The 25530-nt window shown below is 44.5% G+C and overlaps 1 protein-coding gene across 5 annotated transcripts in view; it reads right to left on the bottom strand.

Moving 5' to 3' along the window:
* CUX1 (cut like homeobox 1) overlaps positions 1-25530 on the bottom strand; it is a 204864-nt gene that overhangs the window by 154374 nt on the left and 24960 nt on the right. For all 5 annotated transcript variants that reach the window (XM_072353960.1, XM_072353955.1, XM_072353957.1 and 2 more), the window contains exon 2: positions 14836-14946. In XM_072353960.1, coding sequence (XP_072210061.1) covers positions 14836-14946 — 111 coding nt within the window. The remainder of the gene's footprint in view (positions 1-14835; positions 14947-25530) is intronic.

Below are 25530 nucleotides of genomic sequence, written 5' to 3'. Positions count from 1 at the left end.
GGTATTAAACACACACTGTATAATTCTGGATCTGCTATATTTATATTGTATCCCTGCAATTACCTGATGAGAGTTTCGCGAGATGGCTTGTAATTCTCTTTACAGCAGTAATTTAATGGAGTCAAAATAACAGAATAAGGAACAGAAAATAGAAGAACGGTGTAAAAAATGGCAATTTTGCTGTGGGAAGTTGGGACTTGCCATTTCAAATTAGCAGAAAGCATGAAGTGGGCATTACTGACAACGTGAACACAGTAATTGGGGTTGATTTCCTGGCACTCTGCCGGATCCTCTGACGAGCGCCTGCGAGTTAATTACAGCTCTCCTTGCAGAGTGGGGACACTCAGCAATGATGCAGGGACTGCGAGCACTCAGCCCTGCATTGGGGTGAGGGAGGCAGAACTCTGCTGCCCGCCCCATTAAGGGAAACCCATGGGGAAATTCAGAGTAACAGCGTGCTGGGATGTCACGAATAAACAACCTGGAGGGCTGCGACGTGGAAACAGGGAAGAATCTGTCCAACCAAAGGGTCATCGTTTCACCCATTAAAACAAACCACCTGCACCCAACACTCTGCAAGATTCCTATCATAACCTTTGCATTCAACTGGTGAGGTTTAATTAATTTGGCAGAACTACACAACTCTTTTCTATGCGATAACTAGCTGCCCTCCTGGGTTCCTTCTGTAATCATTTCCTTTGATTAACTGCACTGTATTTACTCAAATGAACACATGTATTTCATACATGTTACAACAAATTAGAAGAGAAGAATTAAAAAGCAGCCTGCCAACTTAGGAACTGAGCAAGTGGAACTTCTGAATTAAAGCAGACAGCATTATTAGCTGATTATTACACGGAGAGCATTCAGAGGAAAGAACATGCCCTTTCCCTTTTCATTTGGTATTACCAGTGATTACACGATATATCTTAAATTATAATTTGAGGTAAAACTATGATTAAAAATAATTTAAATATTGCACAACACGTTAATTGCTCTGGAATGTCTTCATCTTTGTTGCTGCTCTGATTGCAGGCGGTGCAGGGTCCCCACATCTCACCCCAAGTCAAGGCCCAGAGCACGTCGCATCATGGCGGCCATCGGGGCCTGTGGGATGGGAGGATGTGAGCAGCTGCTCTGCATCCCCTGCTGGCCCCAAGGCACTGCACTCAGGCAGCAACGTGGGACTGTCCTCCCTTCCCATGGAACTTTCTGGTATTAGAAAGGAAAAATAGAAACAAGGGAACAATTGGCCCTTCCGTGTCCACATCACCAGAGCTCTTTGCAGGTGACCTCCTGGAGTGGGCATCGCAGTTCAAACATCATCACCCCATCCTTCAGTGAGAAGCTTGGTTTGATCAGCTGGCACTGCTGGATGATCCTTTCATGAGAAACGTTCCCAAATGGGGAATACTGCACATCCAGCTTTGAGGCCAACAACAGGCTTACACATGATAAAAACGGAGCTAACCCTGATTAAGGCAGTTGGTGAAATTTAGGAGTCTTGTTTAGACCTGCTTGCTTCAGTCAATGAGAAAAGCAAGAACTTCAGGCAACTTGCTGTAGCTGGGGTCAAATTAGGGGAAAGGAGAAGCTGCAATGTTGTCTGATTTTTTCAATGCAACCACAAGGAATCAGTCTCCCCAGATGAAGGGAGGACAGTGACTACACCCTTGCTGTAAGCCAAAAAATCATTTTAGCACAAGAATGCCGCTTATTTTGTTAAATCTGGATTAATCTGCAAGATCCAAGTCTTGAGATAAGCACTGCAGGAGTCTGGGCACATAACTCCACAGAAGGATTACTGAGCAGCCTGCCCATCTTTAAACAAATAACCTGCTCCCAAGAGCAGGCAATGAGGGGACATGGTCAGTGGGAATGATGGTGATGAATGGAACAGTGGCACAGCTGCCCAGGGAGGTGGTGGGGTCAGCTATCCCTGGAGGTGCTCCAGGACCATGGAGATGTGGCACTGAGGGCTGTGGGCAACACTGGTGGTAGGTGGATGGTTGGACTGGATGATCTTAGAGCGCTTTCCACCCTTAAGGATTCTAGGATTCTAACTAGGCACCCTGAAGATGAATTTCCCGAAACAAAAAGCAAACAGCACCTTCAGAACACTATAAATGATCAACCTCTGGAAGTTTCCTTTGATTCTGTGTAGAAAACAATCTCTGACTTTTAGTGTTCTCATTATCTTAGCACAAACTACCTGCTAATTAGCTCATGTGCAAGAAACACAACAGAAAAGCGCAGCTGAATGTTATAAGGCACGAAGATTTACTGATGACAAGGATGCAGATCCCTGCCAATCCATTCTAACTGGGAAGTGTTCGTCTGCAAAGCATCTTACCAATATTAAAGCAATCCGTGCTGCTACCTTCACGCTGCCTCACTGCATCATGTTGTATACGACAATCTGGAACCTCCCTATAACCTCAGCAATACAAGGAGGCAAATATTAGAAATGTACCATTTCCCCCTAAAATTTCTAAGGGAAAGACCAGGAACTCTGACCTTTCCTGGTCCTTTCCTCACTGGCCAAGAAACAGTGCAGCACCGCACCTTGTTTAATCCCTTTCTTTCCATTCTCATCTCCCCCTTCTGCTCTTAGAAGCTCAACAAGTATTTAAAAACACTCCAGTGCACGTCTGCCATCCCCGCTCAGCTCTGAGCAAAAGCACTGCTGTGCTTGAGAACCTGGAAAACTATTTAAGATATTTTTAGAGTATTGATAAGCGAATAATCTTCGGTTTAAAGAATTCCCATTAAGGAGTGATTGTTTTCCTTTCTGGGAATTAGCTGGTACCAGCCTTATGGACTCCACCCTGCAGCTTTGGGAGTTGTCTTTTCTTACTTAGTCATTCTGCGTTGGAAGGCCTCCAGCCAAAGATCCCAACCTGCAAAGACCCTGCTTTGAAAAAGGTAAATGTTGTGATTTTTAGCTGCTAAGCATCTTTTTTCCTACCCACCTACTGACATTACGGCTGATGTTTCCTTTACTTTTTTAACCTAAACAGAGTCACTTCATTCCCAATAGACTGACATACCTCCCTCTTACTTTCACTCCAGAATGCTAAGCTTATAAGCAGCCATGTATTGAAGGTCAAACATCAGCGCTCTTCTCACTTGATCATTTACCCCATTAATATCACCTTGCTGCCAGCATCCCTTCTGACTGTGCACCAGCGCATAAAACCACACAACAAACAGAGGACTTGCTGCTAAGTAAGAAGATGGGAGGACAGGGTACAGAAGCAGCATGGTTTTAGGTAACTGAATTAACACCGAGGACTTTCCAAGCCCAATGTATTGGTTTACCAGTTATCCTTCCATTATCTTCTATGGCCAACAAATGCAGCCGTTCAATGTTCTGGATTTTCATTAATCCCAATGTTAAATTCTGATTCCTTTAAAAAGATCAGACCGCAGAATACCAAAGCACGGGACACACAAGGTTCTACAAACACGACGTATCTGACAACATCAACCTTTCCATCAGGCTGGGCCATTGGAATGCTCATTGCCAATTTAGGCCTCCGAGAGCAGAGAGAAGTCAGCAGATTGGTAAAATCAAATTGCTCGTTTCAGTGGAAATAGTTCTCAGCAGCAGAGATTTGGCGGATTTTATATAACGTCATTTAAAACTGATTGTGTTTGACTCCCATTTTTTTTTATTCCCTCATGGTAAAACACAACCACTTATGAAAGGGGCGTGCAACCAATGCCAGGCTTCAATTACAGACCTTTGCATTTGGCAGCAGCAAGTCCGGACTTGTGAGCCATTTTCTGCTCCTTCAGATCACCCCGCTTGCTAAAGGAGGAAACACATCTAGAGATGTTATTAGCACTTAAGTACCTGCTTATCCTTAAGAGCTGCAAAGGATGCCACATCTAAGCACTTTGCATTTGCATGTATTGACAAGGAAAAAACACTTTTCCACCCTTTTTTATAGAACTGAAACCAAAATGAAACAAACGGGAGAAGAGCTGATCCTGGGAACTATCAAACTGGTGAGCATTAACATTATAACTGCTATTTTTCCACATCTATACGTTGCATGGGGTTGTAATTTCAGGTGTAAAGTAGCGGTCAATCTCTTTTTGAAGTCATAAGATGAATATATATGATCAGCTACAGAAAAGATAACATTCATACCCACTGAAAGCTTTTGTTTCAGCCCAACAGCACACACTTGGCCAATGAATCCATCTCCCCAACATATTTCTGATACTTCAAAAGCTCACGGGCAAAAAACATGTTGTGTCTCTTTCCTCTGTTATCAGGAATAGGAATATCAAGGAATGCAGACATCTTTCTTCCTTGCTCTGAAATTACACTGGTTGGAAAACAGCACGGCAGTATTTAACTCTGGACAAGCAGCAGGTTTTAATAGTCAAAAGCTCTCTAAAACATATGTTCTAAACATGTGAGTTATAACTCATGTAAATTAATACTTACTAGAAGCTGTTTTCTGAGTCCTTACTCAGGTACACATCTAAAGAGGCGAGAAACTGAAGCAGGTAATATGAACTCACAGGTTACTTTCCCTAGGAAGGAATCTTGAAGGTTAGGGTTGATGGGGGCATTTTAGAGCAAATTGCCACCTATGGGAGATGGGCATAAAGTATCCTCCACAGAAGGCAGTGGTAGCAGAGCCTGAGGGGCTGAGCATCCCTGTAGATATGCCTGTTTGTTGTAGGGAGCTGGACTTGATGACCTTTTAGGGTCTCTTCCAACTCAAAGGATTCTATGACGCTGGACTCACACAAGCCTCTACATTCCTTTGCTGCTGACAAAGAACAAAGCTATTGCACCAGCGAACCACAGCTTTAAGTCTAAAGATGCTCTTTTATTGGGGAAGGATATTGCCACGCAGTAGAGCTTGCCTTTATATGCCACCATGAGGTGGGGAAGAAGCCCTCAAAGCATTATGTTAATCTCCTGAACAGAGGGAATTGCTATTAAAAATGCTACTCAGACAGATGGGCATCTGCGGAAGCCTGCTACACAGCCTCATCAAACTCATTAAAACTATCTTTAAGACCTGGGCTTGGGAGCATAATCCCTTTAAGAAACCTGCAGACTAGGCTGCAAGAATAAAGGTACAGTGGGAACAGAGCTGAAAAATACACGAGCCCCATGCAGCCCACAGCTGGCACAGGAAAGGATTCCCTGTTCAGCCCTCATCTCCTTGGTATCCCCATCACTGTACTGCTGCACACCAGCTCCTCTGCTGCCAATAAAAAATTATGAGTTGCAAGGGCTGCATGATGGGGGAATTGCATGGGTTGCTCTGCAGAAGACAGGGCAGCCCTCAATAGGATCTCAATGATTTACAGCCAGAGATGGGCCAAGCGTCCATTAGCATTAGCGCCTATGGAAGTTCACTTTCTTTTGTCCCACATATTGAAGACCGCTGAGACCAAGGCTGTCCCTGTCCCTCCCTCTTCCTGGCTCTCCATACCCCTTCCCCCCAAGCATGAGAGGAACATTCCTTTTCATCATCCCAAGTCTCCAGATGGGAAGTAAGGAAGGAGGAGGCAGAAGGCAAGGCAATTTGATGTGAATCCAGGCAAAGTAAACAGCCTCCAATGGCATCATGGACCCTAAATGCAGGGTGATTTTAAAGAGCTCTGAGGTCAGAGAAGATCCAAATGGTAGGAATGCATCAGAGCTGTATGCTCTTCAGTAGCTCTTATGTTTGGGAACAAGGGAGCCTGATTTATCTATTTTTTTAATCACTGCCTTCCAGTATCAGCAATCTTGTGAACCCGAAGCCTAACAAAAACGAAACATTAAGTACTAACACACAAAGATAATAAACTGCATCAATCATTACAGAGAACTGGGTCTCATGATATCCATGGCGTCTAAGCATCTGTAAATGTGTTTGTGACCTCTCTTCCTTCAGAAGGCAACATAAAGTGACGAAGCTGTTTGTGCCTCTTCCACTACCGAGCAGTGCATGTCACACTTCAGGACTTCTTTCCTCCCATGGATGATGTCCTCCAGCACTGGGACTCATCTGACATCCATCCTGTATGACCATCCCTCACAGCAACGCGTTTATTGACAGGCCAAAGTCCAAGCAGTCTCCAGCAGGAAGACATGACTCAAAGCACTCACGTCTGAGACTGGATTATTTAAAACCAGTCTAACTTTTATATTCAAGTTACCCGTGTTCCTGCTCCTAGTGAAGTGACCTTCATCACCACGCCCAGGGATGGACACAGCATCCCTGCACTGCGCCAGGGATAACGGTGTGATCCATTTGGGATGAACTGGGTCAACCTGCAGCTTTGCCTTTCCCTCGAGGCTTCCATGGGAAGCAGGAAGGTGAGCACAGCAAGCTGCCAGCCATCCTGCAGCTGAGTAGCACCAACCACCCAAGAGGTGGTTGCACGGTTTTGTACACATAAAGCTTGTAAAGCACTTTAGGAAGCTGCAGGATGAAAAGGACTATATAAACGCAAGATATTATTATTATTAAACCAGTGATCTGACAAGAAGAGACAGCTTTTCAAATCCGTACAACAGCTTGAGCTGAAGAGATCAGGGAGTCTAATTTGAAAAAATAATAATTTGAAATGAATCTGAGGATTAGAAGTGGCAGCTCTTTTGTGGATTCGCCATGGCAGGTAAATTTAGTAGGCTACTTTAATTTTGCATCGTTTTAACTCCTGGCAATGTCCTGTGCATTGAATCTGACAGAGAGACAGAGTGTTTGAAGCTGTCGTGGCTACGTTTTAGTCTCTCAATTTTACAATCAGTGTTTGAATCTGCTGCTACAACTGTGGGTACGGAGATCAGAGGCTTATCAAAGAGGCATCCATTTCAAAGACAAGCAGCAGCTTTGACTTCATTCCTTCAGTGCTTAAAATTCCTGAAAAAGCAGATGAGCGCACTGCAAAACAGGTCGGAAAGAAACCTCTCTCGGCTGTAAACCTATTTTAGTATTAATTTTTTAAGGATCTATTTTGGTCTCATGTAAAATGCGTGTGTTTAGCAGAGATAATCCTCTCAACAGGTGAGCTTAATATATTCCTCTTCCTGTAACTGCGAGTACATTTTAAACTGGCTTATTGCTTTATCAAGCATTAATTGAACAACTACTTCAACCAGTTACCTGATTTTTTTTTTGGACTAAAAATGTCTTCCTAACAAAGCGTCACTTCACTTCTTTTATTGTTGCCCTTATTTTCACTGCATGGATGAACCAGGCGCACCGCAGGCACAAGATGTGCTGCCTGCAATAAGTGCTTGGTTTAAAGGCACAATGCTCTCCAGGACTGCTGCATGCTGATGGCCACATTCAACCTTTGACTTAGAGCTGAATCTCAGCACTCTGAGGGCTGACGGCATTGAGACCTCACCAGCATTGCAACCTACCCCAGGGAACCTGCCAGGAGTTGGATTTGATGATCTCTAGATGTCCCATCCAATCCCTATGATCCCGTGACAAGACTTAGGTCTTTGTGGCTTCAAGTAACACCAGGGGAAGTTCAGGTTGGGTATTAGGAGCAATTAGGCAGTGGGCATGGTGCGGGGGTTGGGGTTGGATGTGGGGATCTTAGAGGTCTTTCCCAACCATAATGATTCTATGACCCCTTTTGACACTCAGGACTGAGGAGTCCCAACACATTCAGGCACTATAGAGTTGGAATTACATGATCTTTAGGGTCCATTCCAACACAACGCAATCCCTTGGCATCACTCTGCAAACCCAGACGTGGGCAGAGCACAGACCTGCTGCAGCTTCCGAGAACTTTCTCTTGGAAAGTCAATGTATGTTCAAGAAATAAATAACCACCTCTACACTTAAAAAGGCAGAAATATCGCCATAAATAAGCATTAGTGCTCTGCAAATTGTGAAACCACCATTTTATGGTTTTAAACAGAGACAAGGTGGAATCGTGAATGGTAGCAATGTATTTCAGATGAAAGCTTTCAAGCAGATGAGAAATACTTACAGGAGTTGGAACCTGAGTAACTACAGTTGCATTAAATTCTTCCATCTGCAAGTCCATTAACATTTTTTAATGGTTTTGTATGGCTTTTATATTTATTGGGTGGGTTTACTCCTGTGTGAGTCATACATATTTATTGCCAGGGTCCAGATAATGGTTATTAATAAAACTCCTTGTATTTGCATACTGTCTTGAAGCTGGTCTCAATATTTACAGCTCGACTATAAAAGAATCCTCAAAAACTCTCAACATCGTGGCTTTACTCTCTGTACATTTTCACCTTTTCTGTTTCTTCCTCTGAAAACAGGGGAAAAAAAAAGAACAACCTGGAAAACGCATTTTGTTTCTCAAAAGCCTAAAAGACACCAATTCTTTCAAAGGATTAAAGCACAGTTTTCTGCTGAGGAAGTAAGAGACCCCAAACTGAAGGCGAGCTGGTCTTTATAATTAAGAAAACACATCCATTACTGCACGTAATTATGAACAGTAACAAAAGCTCAGTATTAAAGCGGGTCCACTGAATCTCTGGAACCGTGCCTGCCAACCAAAACACCTACTATGAATTTAGTAATGGGTTACGCAAACATAAATTACAAGGCCAGACATTTTAAAAGGGGGGGAAAAAAAAGAAAGCAGTTGATTTATTGTCACGTTGGAGACACGGCGGGATAGAAGCACAATTTCATTTTTCCATATATTCATCAACGCCGCCGATGTGTTAATGCAAAAAGAATTCTGAAATAAGAACGGCTCTCCTCTGCTCTCATTCTCGTATGTCATTCAAGTCACTTGAAAACGGTCACCAGGAAACCTTTAAAACATATGAAGTAAGGAAAAAAAGGCAAAACATGCGACGAATATGTGGATGCCAACAGGTTTGAAGAGAATTTTACCGATATTTCTCTTCTCTTGCCACCCAAAATCTGGCCCTGCAAAAGAGCAACAGTGCAGAAAGTTTGCTGCCTTCTTGTTTGTTTCCTAAGGAGAAACGCTCACAGCTCCGCACCGCAGTCACTTTGTTAGTGAGCATTTTCCTTCAGTGCATTAATCGTTTCTGCTCTTGTTTCAAGTAGATCCAACTTTTCACTTATCCACTGTCAGAGCAATGAAAAGAATCCCTCGTTACTGGCAACTGTTATTAAAAGTTATTCACGACAACATAATAATTTTAATGAGAACAACATGTGCCTTTAATTACACCTGAATGACTTTGAGGTGGGCCAGTGGATGAACTGGAGGAGACTTACAGAACATTTGCTCACCAAGTTAAAAGGAAAAGCGCCGACGGAAGATGTTTAATTATTTCTTCTGCTAAGCGCACACAGGAAGGAAGAGCATGTTGAGATGCTGAGTCTTGAAAATAAGCCCACCTACTGTTTAAAGGGTCTGAGTGAATTCAGGATGTGAACTTCAGACTTGCTTTGGGAGCATTCAGCCTTATCGCTATGGGATCTGCATCCAACTACTCAGTTTCACACTTACCTGTATAAACAGAGCTGGAGCACCTCTCCTATCAGGAAAGGTTGAGGGAACCGGGCTTGTTTAGCTTGGAGAAGAGAAGGCTCTGGGGAGACCTCATTGTGGCCTTCCAGTACATGAAAGGAGTGTATAAACAGGAGGGGGAATGGCTGTTTGTGAGGGTGGGCAGTGATAGGACAAGGGGGAATGGTTTTAAACTGAGACAGGGGAGGTTTAGGTTGGATCTTAGGAGGGAGTTTTTCACCCAGAGGGTGGTGACGCACTGGAACAGGTTGCCCAAGGAGGCTGTGGATGCCCCATCCCTGCAGGCATTCAAGGCCAGGCTGGATGTGGCTCTGGGCAGCCTGGGCTGCTGGTTGGTGACCCTGTACATAGCAAGGGGTTGGAACTGGATGAGCACTGTGGGCCTTTGCAACCCAGGCAATCCTGTGATTCTGTGAAATACGAACGCAGCAGCTGCCTGTTGGTACGTACTTGCTTACACTTTCTTATGATATATAAAAAAAATATATATAAAAAAAAATATATATAAAAAATGTCCCTCATTCCTCTCTCCTGCAATGCAAAATACAGCACTCCTGGCATCACTGAGATCCAGTATCTGCAACTGATGCTGCTAGAACAAAAATACATTCAGCTGTCAAGCGTGTTTAACCAGAAAAGCGCTTAAATAGAATAAATCAAAATCACCAAGAGCAAGTGGCTTCAGAGTAATTAATTACTTGAACCACATTAACACATTCAGCTCAATCAGATGTGCCTCCTCCTTGAATATTTTTGGAACTCCTGAATAAAGCAATCACCCATATGTCTCCAGCTTTACCCAAAGACTCTCGAGGTAAATGTGTTGAAAACTGATTATCCTGAAGGTATCTATGTTCTAGACCTGGAAGATAAGCCCTACTTCCTCTCTTCTTATTATCTTGTCTCTTTACAGAAGGAAGTGGCAATGTTTTACATCAGCAAGTGAGGTATTGTAACGTTAAGGTTTTAAATACGTGAGGAATCTTAAAAACACGGAATGATTTTATGATAGAATCGAAAGAACATCGATAATGACAATGTTTGAGTCACACACAGAGTAGGAAAAAAAATAGACTCTTTTTGAACAAACTGTTTGTCTGCAAATTCATTGCTTCCTAACACCAGTCTCTCTTCAAAGCCATGGGCAGAATGAAGAGGAGAACTGATGCTCCCACAGTCATTTTCTCCCGCACTAATTTGCAAGTATTAAGTATGGAAAGGCATCTAAAGGTGGTTTTTTCATGCCCTGCTGTGCACTGAGACGTCCAGTTTCACATCACACCGAGCTGTGGCGCAGGATTGTGGCCTGCTCCAAACACAGCCATCCCAGGGCTCCCCATAGAGGGGTAGGTCGGCCATCCCCACACTGTGCACTCCCATGAGCACAGGGAATGCAAAGCAAAGCTGTTTGTAACAGGAGAAAGAAGAGTAGAAGAACCCAGCTCTAGATGGCAGCAAATCAATACCCACCCCTGCACACAGCCTGGTGCTGTGTCTCCAGGAGCTCTGCTATGCAGGGGATCCTGCAGACCCAAGCTGAGCATGCAGAGCTGTCAGGATCCCACCACACTTCACTACCTGCAATTAGAACACTGCTCCTCTTGTTCCAATTAGGTGTTGTTTTTTTCTTTTCTTTAAGCTTAATTTGATTATCTTTTGTCGCAGACCGGCCAACCCAACAGAATGCACCAGAACCGCTGGAGACCTGAAGAATTCTGGCAGGCTGGATATTCAAAAACAGAGCCCTCGTTTAATAATAACTGAGCTCTCCTTTAGTTACAGCTGCCATCGGAATGCCACCTCTGTAAAACAAACGTGGGTCTTACAGACAAGCATTACCTTCATACATCATCTCAAGAATGGATCCCACACAAGAGCAGGGCAGTGAGAGAAGCCCAGGCTGTTTGATTTCTGGCATCTTTCAGTATTCCATTTCCCAGGGCATTTAAAGGCTCTGCTATGAGAACCCCCTTCTGCTGTCTGTGCTCACAGTTTCCCCCTGTCCTTCCCCAACTGCTGATCCAATCTTTAATCTGCTTTGCAAAACGCAGCTGCCCATTGGAGCATTTTAAGGTAATCTTGGCTTTCCAAATCTCACAGACAGCACATTTACAGCCCAGGAACAACAATGAAGGGCAACACCAGGGAGGAACCCACAGCTCAGCATCCCCCCAGGAAAACACAGAGCGACCAAAGCCATGAGCTGTGGGGAGGCTCCTGTGGGCCCTTGGATGAGGACCCTCCATTTTACCTTGTTGCAGGTGAGATTGACAACAGTCAGCACAGCTCAGCAATTCTCCGTTTCAGATGGCTAAATCAGAAACACTGAACTGCATTCTGTTACAATCTGAATCAAAAAGGGACCAAAAAGTGTCTGTCCGGGTGTCTGCACTCACATGAGCAGCAGTGCCAGCCAACCTCACAACCTCCCCTAGTACAGCTGTGTGCACAGCAGTGCCCATCCTCACCCAGCCTTCCAGGACTCCTGACTCTAACACTCCTCAGGTCTAAAACTGGACAGGAACCCACTTCATGACACAGCCAGCCCTCATTAGGCACCGAGAGCTGCAGACACACCTAAGCACAATACAACCTGCTATACTAAATGACCTGCTGTGCAAAGAATAAATAGCGTGCATGCTGTAATGCACCGTTCTCCTCACTGAAATACACCTTGCTTTGGGAATCAAACTCAAACATGCAGCTACACAATGACTGCGGACTGACAACTAAGTTAATAATACACTAGAAAACTTGATAATGTTTATTAGTCTTCTGGACCAAAGCTTATTTTCTTTTCCAGACATTTGGAAACAGAGGGACGCAGAAAAGAATGCGGAGTTACAAATTAAACAGCTTTAAATATCATTGTCTTCCTTCCCCACAAGCCTTTAACAACTTATTTACTTCTTTGGGTGTTTTTCACTGTTGCTGTTAACAAGATTAAAAGCGTGCACTGCTCTACGTGCTAGATCAGCTTTCAAAAGACCAGGGCAGTAGAAAGGTAAGCAAAAAGTGGTTGCTCAAGCAGGAACGTGGGGAGAAACCAAGGTAAGACTATCAACATGAAGTTCCTGCATGTGGTAACCACCTCTCCATCTTCTACCCACCATGCAATGCTGCCTCCTAGATTAACATCCCATCATGCCAACTCAGAACTGGTACTTCAATACTTTGCAATATCGAGCCCTGCAGTTGTTCCAATAAGCACGCAAATATTATTACATTTCTTCTGCAATGTGATAATTTGCAAAGAAGGTAGAAATAATCCCAACGGATCTGTCACATCTTTTCAAGTCTTCTAAAACAGCAGCATAAACACCCTCAACTCCATCAGTAGTTTTTAAAAGTCCTTTTCTGCTACGCAGGAGATTGCTTATGGCAGACACTGTGGAAAGTCTAGAGGACACCTCAGACAGCAACTGATAGGAAACTCAAGGCAAACGACATTTGTTTCCTGATTTATGGTGGGAACAGCAACAGCTGAAGGCAAGAGATGCCGCAGCAGACCAAACCACTGCTGCACCAGTGGGAATGCATCCAGAATGAGCAATGAAAATGGAAAGCAGGGCTCTGGAGCAGGCTGTTGTATTTAACGATTCCATCCACACTCTTTACAGGAAGAAAGATGTTACTTCATCTTGGAAATTTTAATTAAGCTGTATACTGACTTATCTATTCAAAGAACAGTTCTGCAAGCCAGCAAGTTTCCTACTAGAGTTCTCTTTGTTATTAAAAAGAGTGTGCTTGAAGTTCAGTAACATGAATGGGTCAGCTGGGAAATGCAAGTGGCTCACTGTGTGCTTCCTGCCCACCTCAGGGAAGGTTTTATCATATGGTACAGGTTTTATCATAGAATGGCCTGGGTTGCAAAGGCCCACAAAGCTCATCCAGTTCCAACCCCCTGCTATGTGCAGGGTTGCCAACCACCATATCAGGCTGCCCAGAGCCACATCCAGCCTGGCCTTGAATGCCTGCAGGGATGGGGCATCCACAGCCTCCTTGGGCAACCTGTTCAGTGCGTCACCACCCTCTGGGTGAAAAGTACAGCTATGTAACTGTATGTTGTAAAAGTGCTTTTAAAACCGTACCATGAAATGATTTAACAGCAGAAGGCGTTCCTCCTGTCTTGTTCACAGAACAGAACTAATTGCAAATCATTTTCCCTCTGTGTTATCTCCTGAAGTGACTACAGAGCGTGCAGCTTCTTCCTCTGTGCATCAGCTCCCACTGAGTGACCACAGCCCTCTCACAACGGCCCAAAAAGTGCAGGGCTGGATTTTTTTCCCTGCCAGTAACCTGCTCTGTGAAAACAAAACTGGCCTCAAGAAATCACCCTCAGATGAATCCATGAGTTTGCTGTCCCTCAGGAGCTGGCAGCTGCAGCCCCAGCCTGCAATTCTCCTTATGGGAAAAAAAGGAAGGAAGCAGGAAACTCAAATAAGTTTTGGAGAATGAACTTCAGCTTCTAGCAAACAATGCAAAAAATGCGGCCCCAGACAACAGTTTATTTTCTAGATTCTGTATAGTTTCCTATACCTTTATATTGTTTCACTTCTCTCCGTTCCCAATAGACTGCTCTCTTCTGCAAGGGGAATAAACTGGTTCCTGACTGGTACCTGGAGGGAACCAACACTTTTATACCAGCCTTTTGCAGGGGCTTTGCACTCTGCAAGCCTGGCACACTTCTGGATGAACAAATTGCTGACAATCTTTGCAAAAGAAGCAAACCATACGAAGCAAAAAATGCCCTACGCACCGCTATGGATTCATTACAGAAAATAAAATGAGTTCGTATCTATCTTATACACAACCACACGTGTGTGCACAGACACGCTGCACACCTATCATAGCCATGGAAGAGTTTGAAAATCACGCACTCCATCCCAGCAGCACTCAGCTCTCTGAGGTTGGCCCAGCACCGTCCAACCCCCTTCGCACACCAGCTGGAGTGCAATGCACGGCCGTGGAGCAGAGCTGTGCCTGCAGCTCAGTGCTGACCTTGTTGCATTTCCAGCGAAATCAACAACTGAACTTCGTTTGATTCTTGGTGGAAAAATGAGCATCTTTCAAGTCATGCCCTTGATGTAGATTTATTTATGCTGCAAAACATCACTTGCTACACCCAAGCGCTAAGAGAAGCAGGTTTAACTGAAAAATCTTTCTTTTTTTTTTTTGCAGTTCTCCAGGTTTTAGATGACGACAAAATTTAGAGCAAAGCCTGACTGCAGGCTGACCCTCAGACCTGCTCTGAGAAGTCACCTCCTATTCCAGGACTCCCAACACAGAACGGTCTCAGCAGAGAACATCATGAGAACCAAACATTAGGAACAGAGCCCTCTCAGCACGTTGGCTCCTTACCTCTGGAGTGTTCTTCTTGAACTCCCGACTTTGCTCGATAAGTTTCTTCCTGGACTGCTCACTTTCATCTTGCCGGTTGGCCAATATTGTTGCTGTGGCATCGAGTTCTCTCTGTCAAGAAAAAGGGACCACAGTTAAGAGTTCTGTTTATTACAGAAATCGAAGTAACATCATGTATGAATCCATCACATGGCCTGGGATAGCAAGGCGGCTGGGCTACAGGGCAGTACAGAACACAGCATTGTGCTTCCAGAAAACGGGCTCCCAAATTAAATCCACCAAAGATCTGCAGCCTTTTCAATTCTATCTTGCAAACAAAATATCACTGCTCTTCCTTAAGCATTCATGCCTCTACCACAACACAACGCACAACAGCAGCAGCGGTCTGTACTACTCACACCCTGATTCCCCAAATTCAGGGAAGATGGCCGATCTCTAACATGCTAACATAGGGTTCATTTCTTGTCTGTAGATACTGCATTTTCCCTTTGTGAGATTTCTGGTGAAAAAAGTTCTGACCAACTCAACCATTGGCCAATTCTACACTTCAGCCTGTGGTTACGCTTCAGTCACTCTTAATGCTAAGTGACAATGTGTACAGTACCACACTGCCATCACAACGCTCCTTCTTCCATTTAAATCCCTCCTTATTTGAATACAGCATTTTCTTTTCCTGCCACTGGAATCTGTTCCCCTCAAATCACTGGGAGATATCCATTCATTCCTCCTCTCCACTCCAAAAGATGTTTATATATGTATATATGAGCACCTGATGGAGCTGCTAGTGTCCCTCTTCATCACAGGGGAGTTGGACCGGATGGCCTTTAAGGTCCCTTCCAACTCAACGATGCTATGGCATACATACACACCGCCCAATTCCACTCCCCACCAGTTCCTTTGCTCAGGACTCTGCTTCCAGAATGCCACTGCACTGATCCAGACTGGACTGAATGTGTCGCCTTGCAGTGCATAAACCAACAGCACAATCTTCCCTGTCCATCCATCCCCTTCTTGCAATACTTGCACATAACACTAAAAAAAAAGGCTCGATCCTCCACTCAGCCACAGATGCCATCCCCAAATCACTCGGAGTAATGGACTGCAGTAAAAATAAAGCAGATGTGGTTAAGTTTAGACAGTTGGTTACTTTTTGTGGGGGCTGAATGCTGGCACCTTCAGCAATGGGATAGAGATGTGTTCCATGGGACCCCACAGCCCGAGCTCTGGAGGGAAAAAGTCCTTTCTGCACCTTCCAGCTCAAAAGAATCAACTTGTTTCCCCTTTAAGTCTTCTCTTTTTTCCTACGTATATGGACCACAGTTATCTTAATCCTTGGAAATAAGCTAAATATGACAAATGGATTTGAAGCCAGGCAGCACGCTGGAGCCAGTGACCTAAATATCGTCACTGCAAGGCTTTAAAAACACCATATTTCTGACTTTGAGGGGGGAAAAAAAATAAAAATAGGGCAATATGTCCACCAGATCTTGGTTTGGAATCCTGTAACATATGTGAAATCTATTGCAGAAAAGTGGGAAATACTTAACAGTTGGATAAACCACATTTGAAATTCATCCCAGCTAAGTTTATGCAAGAAAAAAGAGCAACAGAAACCAATGTGGTTAAGCAGTACTATAAAGAGCAATATAACGGCTAAGCAGAAGGCTTTTAAAAAATATAAACAATCTGGTACGGCCGGCAACTTGGAAAACTATATTTAAAAAGGAAGCCCACATTTAAAGCAAAGCAAAGCAAACACTAATAGTGAAGTATGAGGGAATTTCAGCAGGCCAAAGAATTCAGTGCTTGTTTTACAACACAGAAGGCTAGCGAGGAACTCCACAAATGGCAAGTGGGATTTAGAGACCTATACTTTATACTTCCAGGCTTGGAGGACAAGAGCAGTATGAATATCTAGCCCTGGATACGAGACCTGATATACAAGTGCACTGCACAGTCCCTTCATGCAAAACAAACATAGCAGACCGTGCCTGAGTGCTACTCTCCACCTCTTTGATATCAGTGTCCAATGAACTTTCTGGCCAAGAGCTGGCACTGTTCAGCCATCCCCACAGACACAGCCTGACGTGGAACAGGCGCTGGAGGAAGCAGAACAAGCAGCTCTATTCTCTTTCCCACTTCCTTCCCTTCGCCCCAAAGTACCATCAATTTAGGACAGGCTGGTGATGCTGCTTGAGCCACGCGGAGCTGGGGAACTCTCCCTCCAGGGCTCCTACTTTGCCTCAATGTGACAAACTTATTGGGGTTGGGAGGCAGTGCAAAGAGAGGAGACAAGAAAGTCTTCGGTGCTAAGTGCAGGAGCCATTAAAAGCAACCCTGAGAAAACGGGCATTACAAGGTTTCCTTTCATGCTGTATATATAAAAAGAAACATAAAAAGAAGAGGTCAATCTGCTATCTGCTGTAATAAGCCAACTGGATGGGAACTGCCTGCCTTCACAGCAGCCACCAGGTGCTCCATTACCCGCAGTGCTGGCCTGGCTCTGCCACCATCATCATGAGCATGAGACAGTGCAGGAGCACAGCACAGTGTGCAGACACAGCTCACAGCCCACCCTTCCCCTCTTTAATACAGCATCCCAGCTCCCCCAGAAGCTGCTCTAACAACCTGCCATAACAAATGCTCTGCTGCTGTTTCTGTACAAATTCAGAAGTTTCGGTTCTGTTGCATCCATGTCGGATCTGTGACAGTTCCCAACACGACGTTCTGCAGCTTTTCATTTCCTATTGCAAGACAGTTTCTCAGTGCACTGACGACACCAAAGCAGAAGTGCCTGACCCAGCCCTGCATACCTGCAGCCTGCTTGTCTGGGGGATACTGCGCTTCCCTAACAGATGTATTATGTAATCCTTCCACCTGAAAAACACCAAGGTTCGCTTTCTGCAAGGTGAGTTCGAGCTCTGAAGCCCTTTCTAACACAGCCAAAGGAAAGATCAGAGTTGAATGCGAGCACAGAACTGCTGCTCTCCCACCTTACAAATAAATAAAAACCATATTCATTAAAATAAACTTATTGGTTAAGAAGCATTCTGCCACTTGGCAAAATGATGCAACCACCTTTTGCACGCAGAATTAGCTAGGAAGTTTCAATAAACACATTTTATTTCCGCATACTCGAGTAACTTGACTCCCAGGCAGCTTTGAAATGAGCTTTAACTGGAACAAATGCTGTGCTCTGTGCAGCACTTCTGGACAGAGAGTCAATGTGTGTGTGGCCTCTGCAGGAAGCAGAGAGGGAACAAAAGCAGAGGTGCCAATGGAGATTATTGATGAGGTATCTTAAAAGAGAGAGAGGTGTAAAAAAGTTTGCTGTTGGCTTTGCTCAAACTGACACCAGCCCTATTGCAAATGCAGTTTCCTATCAGAAAGTCAGTGCTGGCTTTTCAGAGGGAGCTGGTATCAGCACAGACCAGTTGCACCAATACCCACATCAGCAACAGAACCACACGGCCAGGAGCAGCTCAGCACTGTGCCATCTTTTCGTGCACACCCTTAGCTCTAAACTTTGTTAAAATGCAGACAACTGTCCAGAGCTGTGAACACCTCAGTGCCAAAGGGCTGTAGGATCTATTGAATGAGCCTTCCCTCCTGCTCAGGAATAACAAAACATCAGATATTCATTCCTAGAGGCAGTTCTCACCCTCTGGCATTGTTCATTCACTTTCCATCCTGCTCAGCATGAAGTGCCCCAGGCTGTACCTGCACTGCAGGGCCAGGCTCCCTGAAAACAGGACTTAGTTGTCACCACCATCATGCTGCTTCCCAAAAGAGGCCTCAATGACACTGCCATCATTCTGCTCCTACAAAGAGGCGTTAGTGGGCACCGCCATCACACTGCACCCACAGACAGGCCTTGGTGGGCACCACCACCATGCTGCTCCCAGTAACAACCCTCAGACATCACCACCATCGTGCTGCTCCCAGTAACAGGCTCCAGGTTCACTCGCAGTGCTCCAGCCCTGCTCTGAGGCTCCTTGCCTCTTCCACAGTCATCCCTGTTTCCCTTCCCACCTATTCTCACCCATCACTACCATCCAGTAGTAACCATGCCCGTAACGTGCTGGGCAATCCAATCCCAGAGATGGTGTCAGTGAGACCCCAAAGCCTTGCTCACTCCCCAGCTGCTCCCCCCCCACTCTTTGGAAGGGCTCCCACACAGACGCTCTCCTGCCCGCACTGTAATGCTGTGAAACCACCACCTTCCATTACCTCACCTTGTCGTTTGGTTTCAAAACCTGGCAAAAGAAAACCTGTCAGCAAACCCACTCCATCAGTTACTTAACACCCCGCTAGGTCCTGCCTTTCAGTTCCCTGCAGTCTCTAAGGACAGGAGTTTCCTGACCAGAAAGCACAGCCGTTTGCTGGGGAGCCATTTGCTCCCCTGCTTTGGAGGACGCAGCATGGCCCAGCTCCAGCTCCCATCCTGCTGGAAGTGCAAACTGCTTCTTTCAAAATCCACAATGAAAAGGGTCAAAAGAGAAAGTAACGAATTGATTTAAAGGTGGCTGCAGTCAGACTTCTCAAAAGGTACTTCTGGGAGCAATCTGCTGCTCTGACGGCCAGCCCTGGCTGTAACAGCACGTCAGCTTCAGCTCCCAGCACAGCCCTGCACACACTGCTGGTGGCTTTCCAGGAGAGGGAATTCATCAGTTTATTGCACATGCACTGGTTAATTACTTTGCAAGGAGAAAAAAAAAAAGCCTCAGATTCAGATTTGTTATTTCATAGCAACTACAGGATGCTGGGGAACCAAACGGCACCATCTTCTGCCAATTACACTGCAAGAAAACAAAGAAAACCCACTTTGCCCAGACCCAGCAATAACACATATCTGCCCAATCTTCTGTTTTGGGAGCTGATCCCGAGCTGAGAAAGACAGTCTGTGCTCCTGTGCCAGTCTCACTACACTACAGACAACCCCCCTCTTAACAATAAATGAATAATACCTAATCAACAACTACTTCATGCATTCCTCATTTGTTTCAACTAATACAGCACCTCCATTCCGGTGCAGGGATCTGCACTGCCATCTTGTAGCAGAATGCCTTCACAACTTCCATTCACATCCCATCCCCATCTACCATCAGATTCATTAAGTTACCCAACCCAATTCTTTTGACCACCGATGAAAGCAAAATGTAGTATTATAAGAGTGGTCCAAATAACGAAGCATTCAGTCCTGTATCTAAGCTCTGCTACATCATTTAGAGTATTTGGTTACTCCTCTTTTCAGCCTAAGCTTTGCTAGCAAATGAAGCATGACCGTGCTTTAAGCAAGACACACACTGTAACACACATTGGGATTTATAACTTGCTCCGAAGGCTGCTGCTAATAAATCAGTAATGCAAACACACACACACACACACACAGTATCATTTCACTGTGAGTTCTGGGTACTTATTTAAAAGAAATAAACTCAAAGGGTTTTTTTTGTTGTTTTGTTTTGTTCGCTTTATTCTAAGTGAAAAACAAACTCACTGCTCAGATTCTATTTCACTTCACCCAAATCCTCACTACGCTGTAATTTAGAGCAAGAAGTCGCAATTGTTTTTCCTTTGATGACATTTTATTCTTGGAAGGCTTTTAACATGGTTAACCATTGAAGACAGACCAACTGTCTGCCCCAAAGTCCATCACAGCAGCCACTCCACAATCCCTCAGTCTCCAAATGCAATCACCAATCTCAAAGCTACTTAAGCTGTTTCTTAATGTAAAATATGGACAATAACCATTGGACATAAAATATTTACCAACAAAAGACAGAAGCACATACTAAAAAAGAGCCCTAAAATACTTTGAAACCACATTCCAGCCGAGCAATTCCTTGAGGAGCAGGAGAGAATCACTGCAGCCTTCAGCTAACAAACCTCCCTGCTCCCTTCTGCTGTCGGATGCAGCAGAAGTGGCACAGCAGGTGAATGAACTGTCCTACCTTGTGTACCACAACAGTTAAGGATGGAAGAGACTCAAGTTGGAACTTCCTGCTATTAAAGACCTCAGCAGCAGACATGCACCAGGGTCACCCCCTCCTAGAAGACCCTCCGTCATCATCCCCTTCTTCTACTGATGGAGGGACACATTTACAGGCTGATGGTCCTTCACAGACTGCCTGAGCTCTGCAGCCAGACTCACAGCACAGCTGTACAGACAGACGGACACCAGGCACAGGACAGCGAGTGCAGTGTTTATCAGAGGAAGCTGGATGGGGAACTTCCATTAAGAAATCAGCAGTAAAAAAAAAAAGAAAAATAGGGGGAAAAAGAAAAAAATCAGAAGAAAATTACTGGCAAATGAAATCGTTGTTTGATAAACAGTTTAAGCAGGAAGAGTATTTGGCAGAGGGCTTGCAGAGAACGGTCCTTGACTCCTGACTAACGCGCTTCCTCCCTTGGTCTGAGTTTGTTGACTTTCTGGGCACACTGCAAGGTTTACACGTTTTCCCATGATGGGAAAAATACGGCGTTTCTGTGAATGCAATTGGTGGATGTTTGCTGAAAAATCAGAGACATAAATAGGAAAACAAGAAAGCAACGTTTTCTTTATTTAGATGTTCGCTACCATTGAAGTTCCGTTTAGAGTCTTGGTATTCTTTCACATCTAAATCCCAAATAATGACTCAGCTCGCTATGACAATACACAGCTTTATGCTTAGCTTTTAACACCAACAGCAAACGCTCCGTATTTTGGACAATAAAAGAGAATTTGATGCCTTTACAGCTTTTAATCCCTGATCTGGACCCCAGCAGCTCAGCACAAGCAGCACGCTTTATGCACCGCTCGGATCAGAGCGCAGAACGCCCTTCCTGGTGAGGTGTTTCCCAACAACGCATTGCACGACTTGCTTAAGCTCATTTTCTGTGGCATGAAAAAGGAAAATAGCAGAATTGACTCACGGAGTAAAATTAGCTGATGTACAGTCACAGCGAGGTTGGGCTGAGGTGGCAGCACACGGAACAGCACCCAACAAAGAACTGCGTGCTCTGTGTTCAGTGCTGCTGGAGTTAATTTAGAAGCAGAAGCACTCTTCTCATTACTGTATTTTTAACATAGACTGATGGCTTTTTTTTTTTAGATCAGCATTTCTGGTAACATTCCCTAAAGTACAAATATACATATATGTATATATATATAACACTGGTCTTCTAGATCATGCATGAACAGTCACACACGAAATATTCTTAACACTGCAAACCCAACATCCTGCAGCGCTGAGGAGCAGTGAAAGCTCCAGGCCTCTCTGGATGAACACTGAACCAAGGGCAGCCCACGTCTGCTCGCTCCATCAACACCACTCAGGTATGCAGCACAACCTAAAAACCTTTAATCTTCAAGTGTGTATATATATATACACTCAGTGATAGTTTATGTAATTCCACCACTATTCGCTGTGACAAAATCACAGTGAAATGAGGATTGCTATGAAAACAACAGATTAAGCCGCAGTGGCACCGTCAACTTTGCTATGACACGCTGTCACTAAAAGTCCTTAATTTTGGTTATCAAATACAATTTCAGTTCCTTGCACTTCAGAGCAGTAAAAACAATTCTGGGTAAACTGTGTGTTTACAAGCCCTCGGTAAAGAATGCAGCTGCCTCAATCAATGCTGATTGTCTGTTAATTAGTTCGGTTTTAGAAGCTGATGGAACAGATTACTTCATTCCCTTCCCACGCACAGAAAAAACCCTCTACAAATAGAGTTATTGGCAATACAGCGATTCTGGCTCCCCAGCAGTGTTAGGAAGTAGATGGTGCACTTGGGACAGAAGTGATCTCTCTGACCATCGGGAGGTTTGACTCTAAATCCCTGTTTGGAGATGAAGTGTTGTATTGAATAATAGAAATTTCTGATTGAAATCAGCTTTCTTCCTCCCATAGCTTAAGAGAAAGAAGATTCTATGTGGTTAGGAAAAAGGTTTTGGTCAAAGAACACCCATGTATTCAAAACACAACGCGTTCCTGATATGAACATCCAACTACTCAGCTTATAACAGAAGCAAGTGGACAAAAAGCAGGTCCTACAAAACCACGGAGTTCCCAGCCCACGAGACCTGGATTCCTGACAGTGCATCCGGCTGAGCAGCACAAGGGCTGAGCTGAATAAAACCGCATTGACACCTACAGATAGATGCCAGCTTCAACAGCAGCATCGCAGAGAGCCTCCAACCTCTTCATGCTTTTCAGAGTTCAATATAGAAAACATAGAGAAGTTTTAGTTTTGCATTATTGTGGAGACAGACATTCAGAACAGATCACTGGGAACTTGCAGGAAATTCGCTGGAGAAACAGCACTGGAGGAGGAAAACGTTTGGGAAACGGCACTCACCTCCTGTTGGAGATGTTAACCTGAATACAAGGGAACCAAGAACAAAAACCACTCTGCTGAAGTCTGGTTTATTCAGCTATTTTCTTCCAGTTAACTCCAGCTAAATTGCCTTCCCACAAGAACTACGAGAAACATTTGGGACAAGGCAATATGTGCTTTGTCAGCAAATTCAGGGTACCACCATTAAGTTACATGCAAAACAGCCACACATATTTTTGTGCAAAAACTCATTTGTTCCCTTAACTATCTGGCTATGTTGGCTGTTTGGGGGAGCAGTGCAGAATGCCCTTTTCTTCTTCTGGAACTCCTCCAGTGGACCTTAACCTCGTGCTTTAATCCAGCCCTTGTTGGGCAGGGAGTAAACCTACCTCTGCATTTTACTACTGACTACACACAGTGTCCTAAATATTTCACCAAAAGAAGAATGACAAAACTCCACATTACCTTCATCACAGTGCAGAATGGCATCTGCATAATGGATTCAGCCCTGGAGTGAGTCTGGACTGCGGAGGCCGGTGAACCTGAGGTAACCCTCCACTGCTTATTTACTGCATCTCTAAAGCATTTCGGATTCCAAGCTGAATATATATTTCACACAGTACCAAAACTTTTAAATATCCACATGAAGATTTCATTTTTATAGGCAATAAACATTAAATCTAAAGGACTGGAACATAAAAAGTGTTTTAATACCATATAAATCACCTTTCCCTAGACAGAATAAATCTCTGAAGGTTTTAAGGACTGCAATATAAATTTTTATGGCAAATTATCTACATAGAAATTATCTGCATGAGATGCACTTTCACTTCTCTTTCTCATTTACATAGTGCTGACAATCTTTTCAATCATGACATCCAATCCAATTTGGGAAGTCCAGGACACGATGCACAGAAACGGCAGCTGAAGGCTGCGTGGTTCCTCCTCCTCTTCATCAACGTCTTTCTGCCTCTGCTCTCTATCAGAAACAGAAGTTCACCATAGCAGATAACAACGCGAACATATGGAAAACGAGGCTGAGATGAACGGCTACATCCTCTTTCAAAAGAATGCGTTGGCTTTCTAACACAGAGCACCCAAGCAGGCAGGGGTTCGTTTCAGTTTGTCTGTGGGAATCCTCTAAAGCAAAAAGGCAACAAGAGCCTCAGTGGGGAGGTTTTGGACAGCAGAGTAATAGCCAGAAGTGCTCCTCGAGGAGCTCAGAGCACACATCTTCACTGCATTCTCAGCACAGGACAGCACTGAGAAGTCACAACGGCTGGACTTCCCTCCATCTCCAGGGACCACCAGTGCTCTGCTCAGACAGGGCTGCGATGTGGGGGACAGTCCCAGCCCCACATCAGGACGTCAGACTACAGACATGCCCCCAAACCTCCCTGCAATGCCATGAGTCTTCTTTCCAGGCATCCAGTTTCAGATGCCTCTAAATGAGAGGGATTATAAGGAGATGACATCCCCGGCCAGATTTTTTAAAGGCTCGGGCTTCCAACCAAACAGTTAATAACTATGGAAGAGGAGAGGATGATTACTACCCATGCTGAGACAACAGGTGATCACTCCTAAAAGCCTCTGCCTCGGCCTGTCGGCATAAATACTTCCTCATAACTAAGGCAGAAACACACACAAGATGTGCAGAACCCAAGGATGCAAAGCACACCCATGGCACAGGCACGGCACTGCTACCCAAACTGCTCCTGGTTTCATTACAGTCAACACGTGTTGACAAGGATTCTCATGGAAAGAATTGGCTTTATGGAGAAGCTCCTGTTGGGAGTCAACTGTGAGGGGTCCCGAATCCTCAACACAACGTGAAGAGCAGCAGAGCCCCAAGGAAAAGAATAAAAAGTAGGAAGATTGCAAAAATAGAGCTAAGAATAGCACTGTTCGTTCCAACGTACATTTCCCTTACAAACTATTTTCAGGACTTCTGTACCACCAATCAAATTAAGATAACACAGCAGAGGAAGAAACACAGATCGGTTCCCAGACGCCTTCCTACGCTTCAAAGGTATTTATTTAATAAAAGCCACGTATGGATGAAGTGAGATCACCAACCCAGTCATAAAAGGCTCTCCAAATTCTTAATGAAATCCTGCACTTTGTGATTTGCACAGTGCTCATCAGCACACGCTGACTCCGGGAAGCACCCGCAGCAAACCTGGCTGCCAGAACGGCCCGAGAACATGGGTTTGAGCTCACAATGTGAGAGGGGGAGGAAGAAACACATTGAAATGTATGGAACGGAGCGACCCGCAGAGAAAAAAAGGACAGGGTTGTTTCCCAGACATAGATTTTTGGCCAATGAAATGAGGCATTTGCTTCCTATCTGATGAAGGAGCGAAGTGACAT

The sequence above is a fragment of the Excalfactoria chinensis genome, chromosome 19 (assembly GCF_039878825.1).
Source record: "Excalfactoria chinensis isolate bCotChi1 chromosome 19, bCotChi1.hap2, whole genome shotgun sequence".
NCBI lineage: Eukaryota > Metazoa > Chordata > Aves > Galliformes > Phasianidae > Excalfactoria > Excalfactoria chinensis.
The sequence above is the reverse complement of the archived record's forward strand: the minus strand, read 5'-3'. Positions and strand labels throughout refer to the sequence as shown.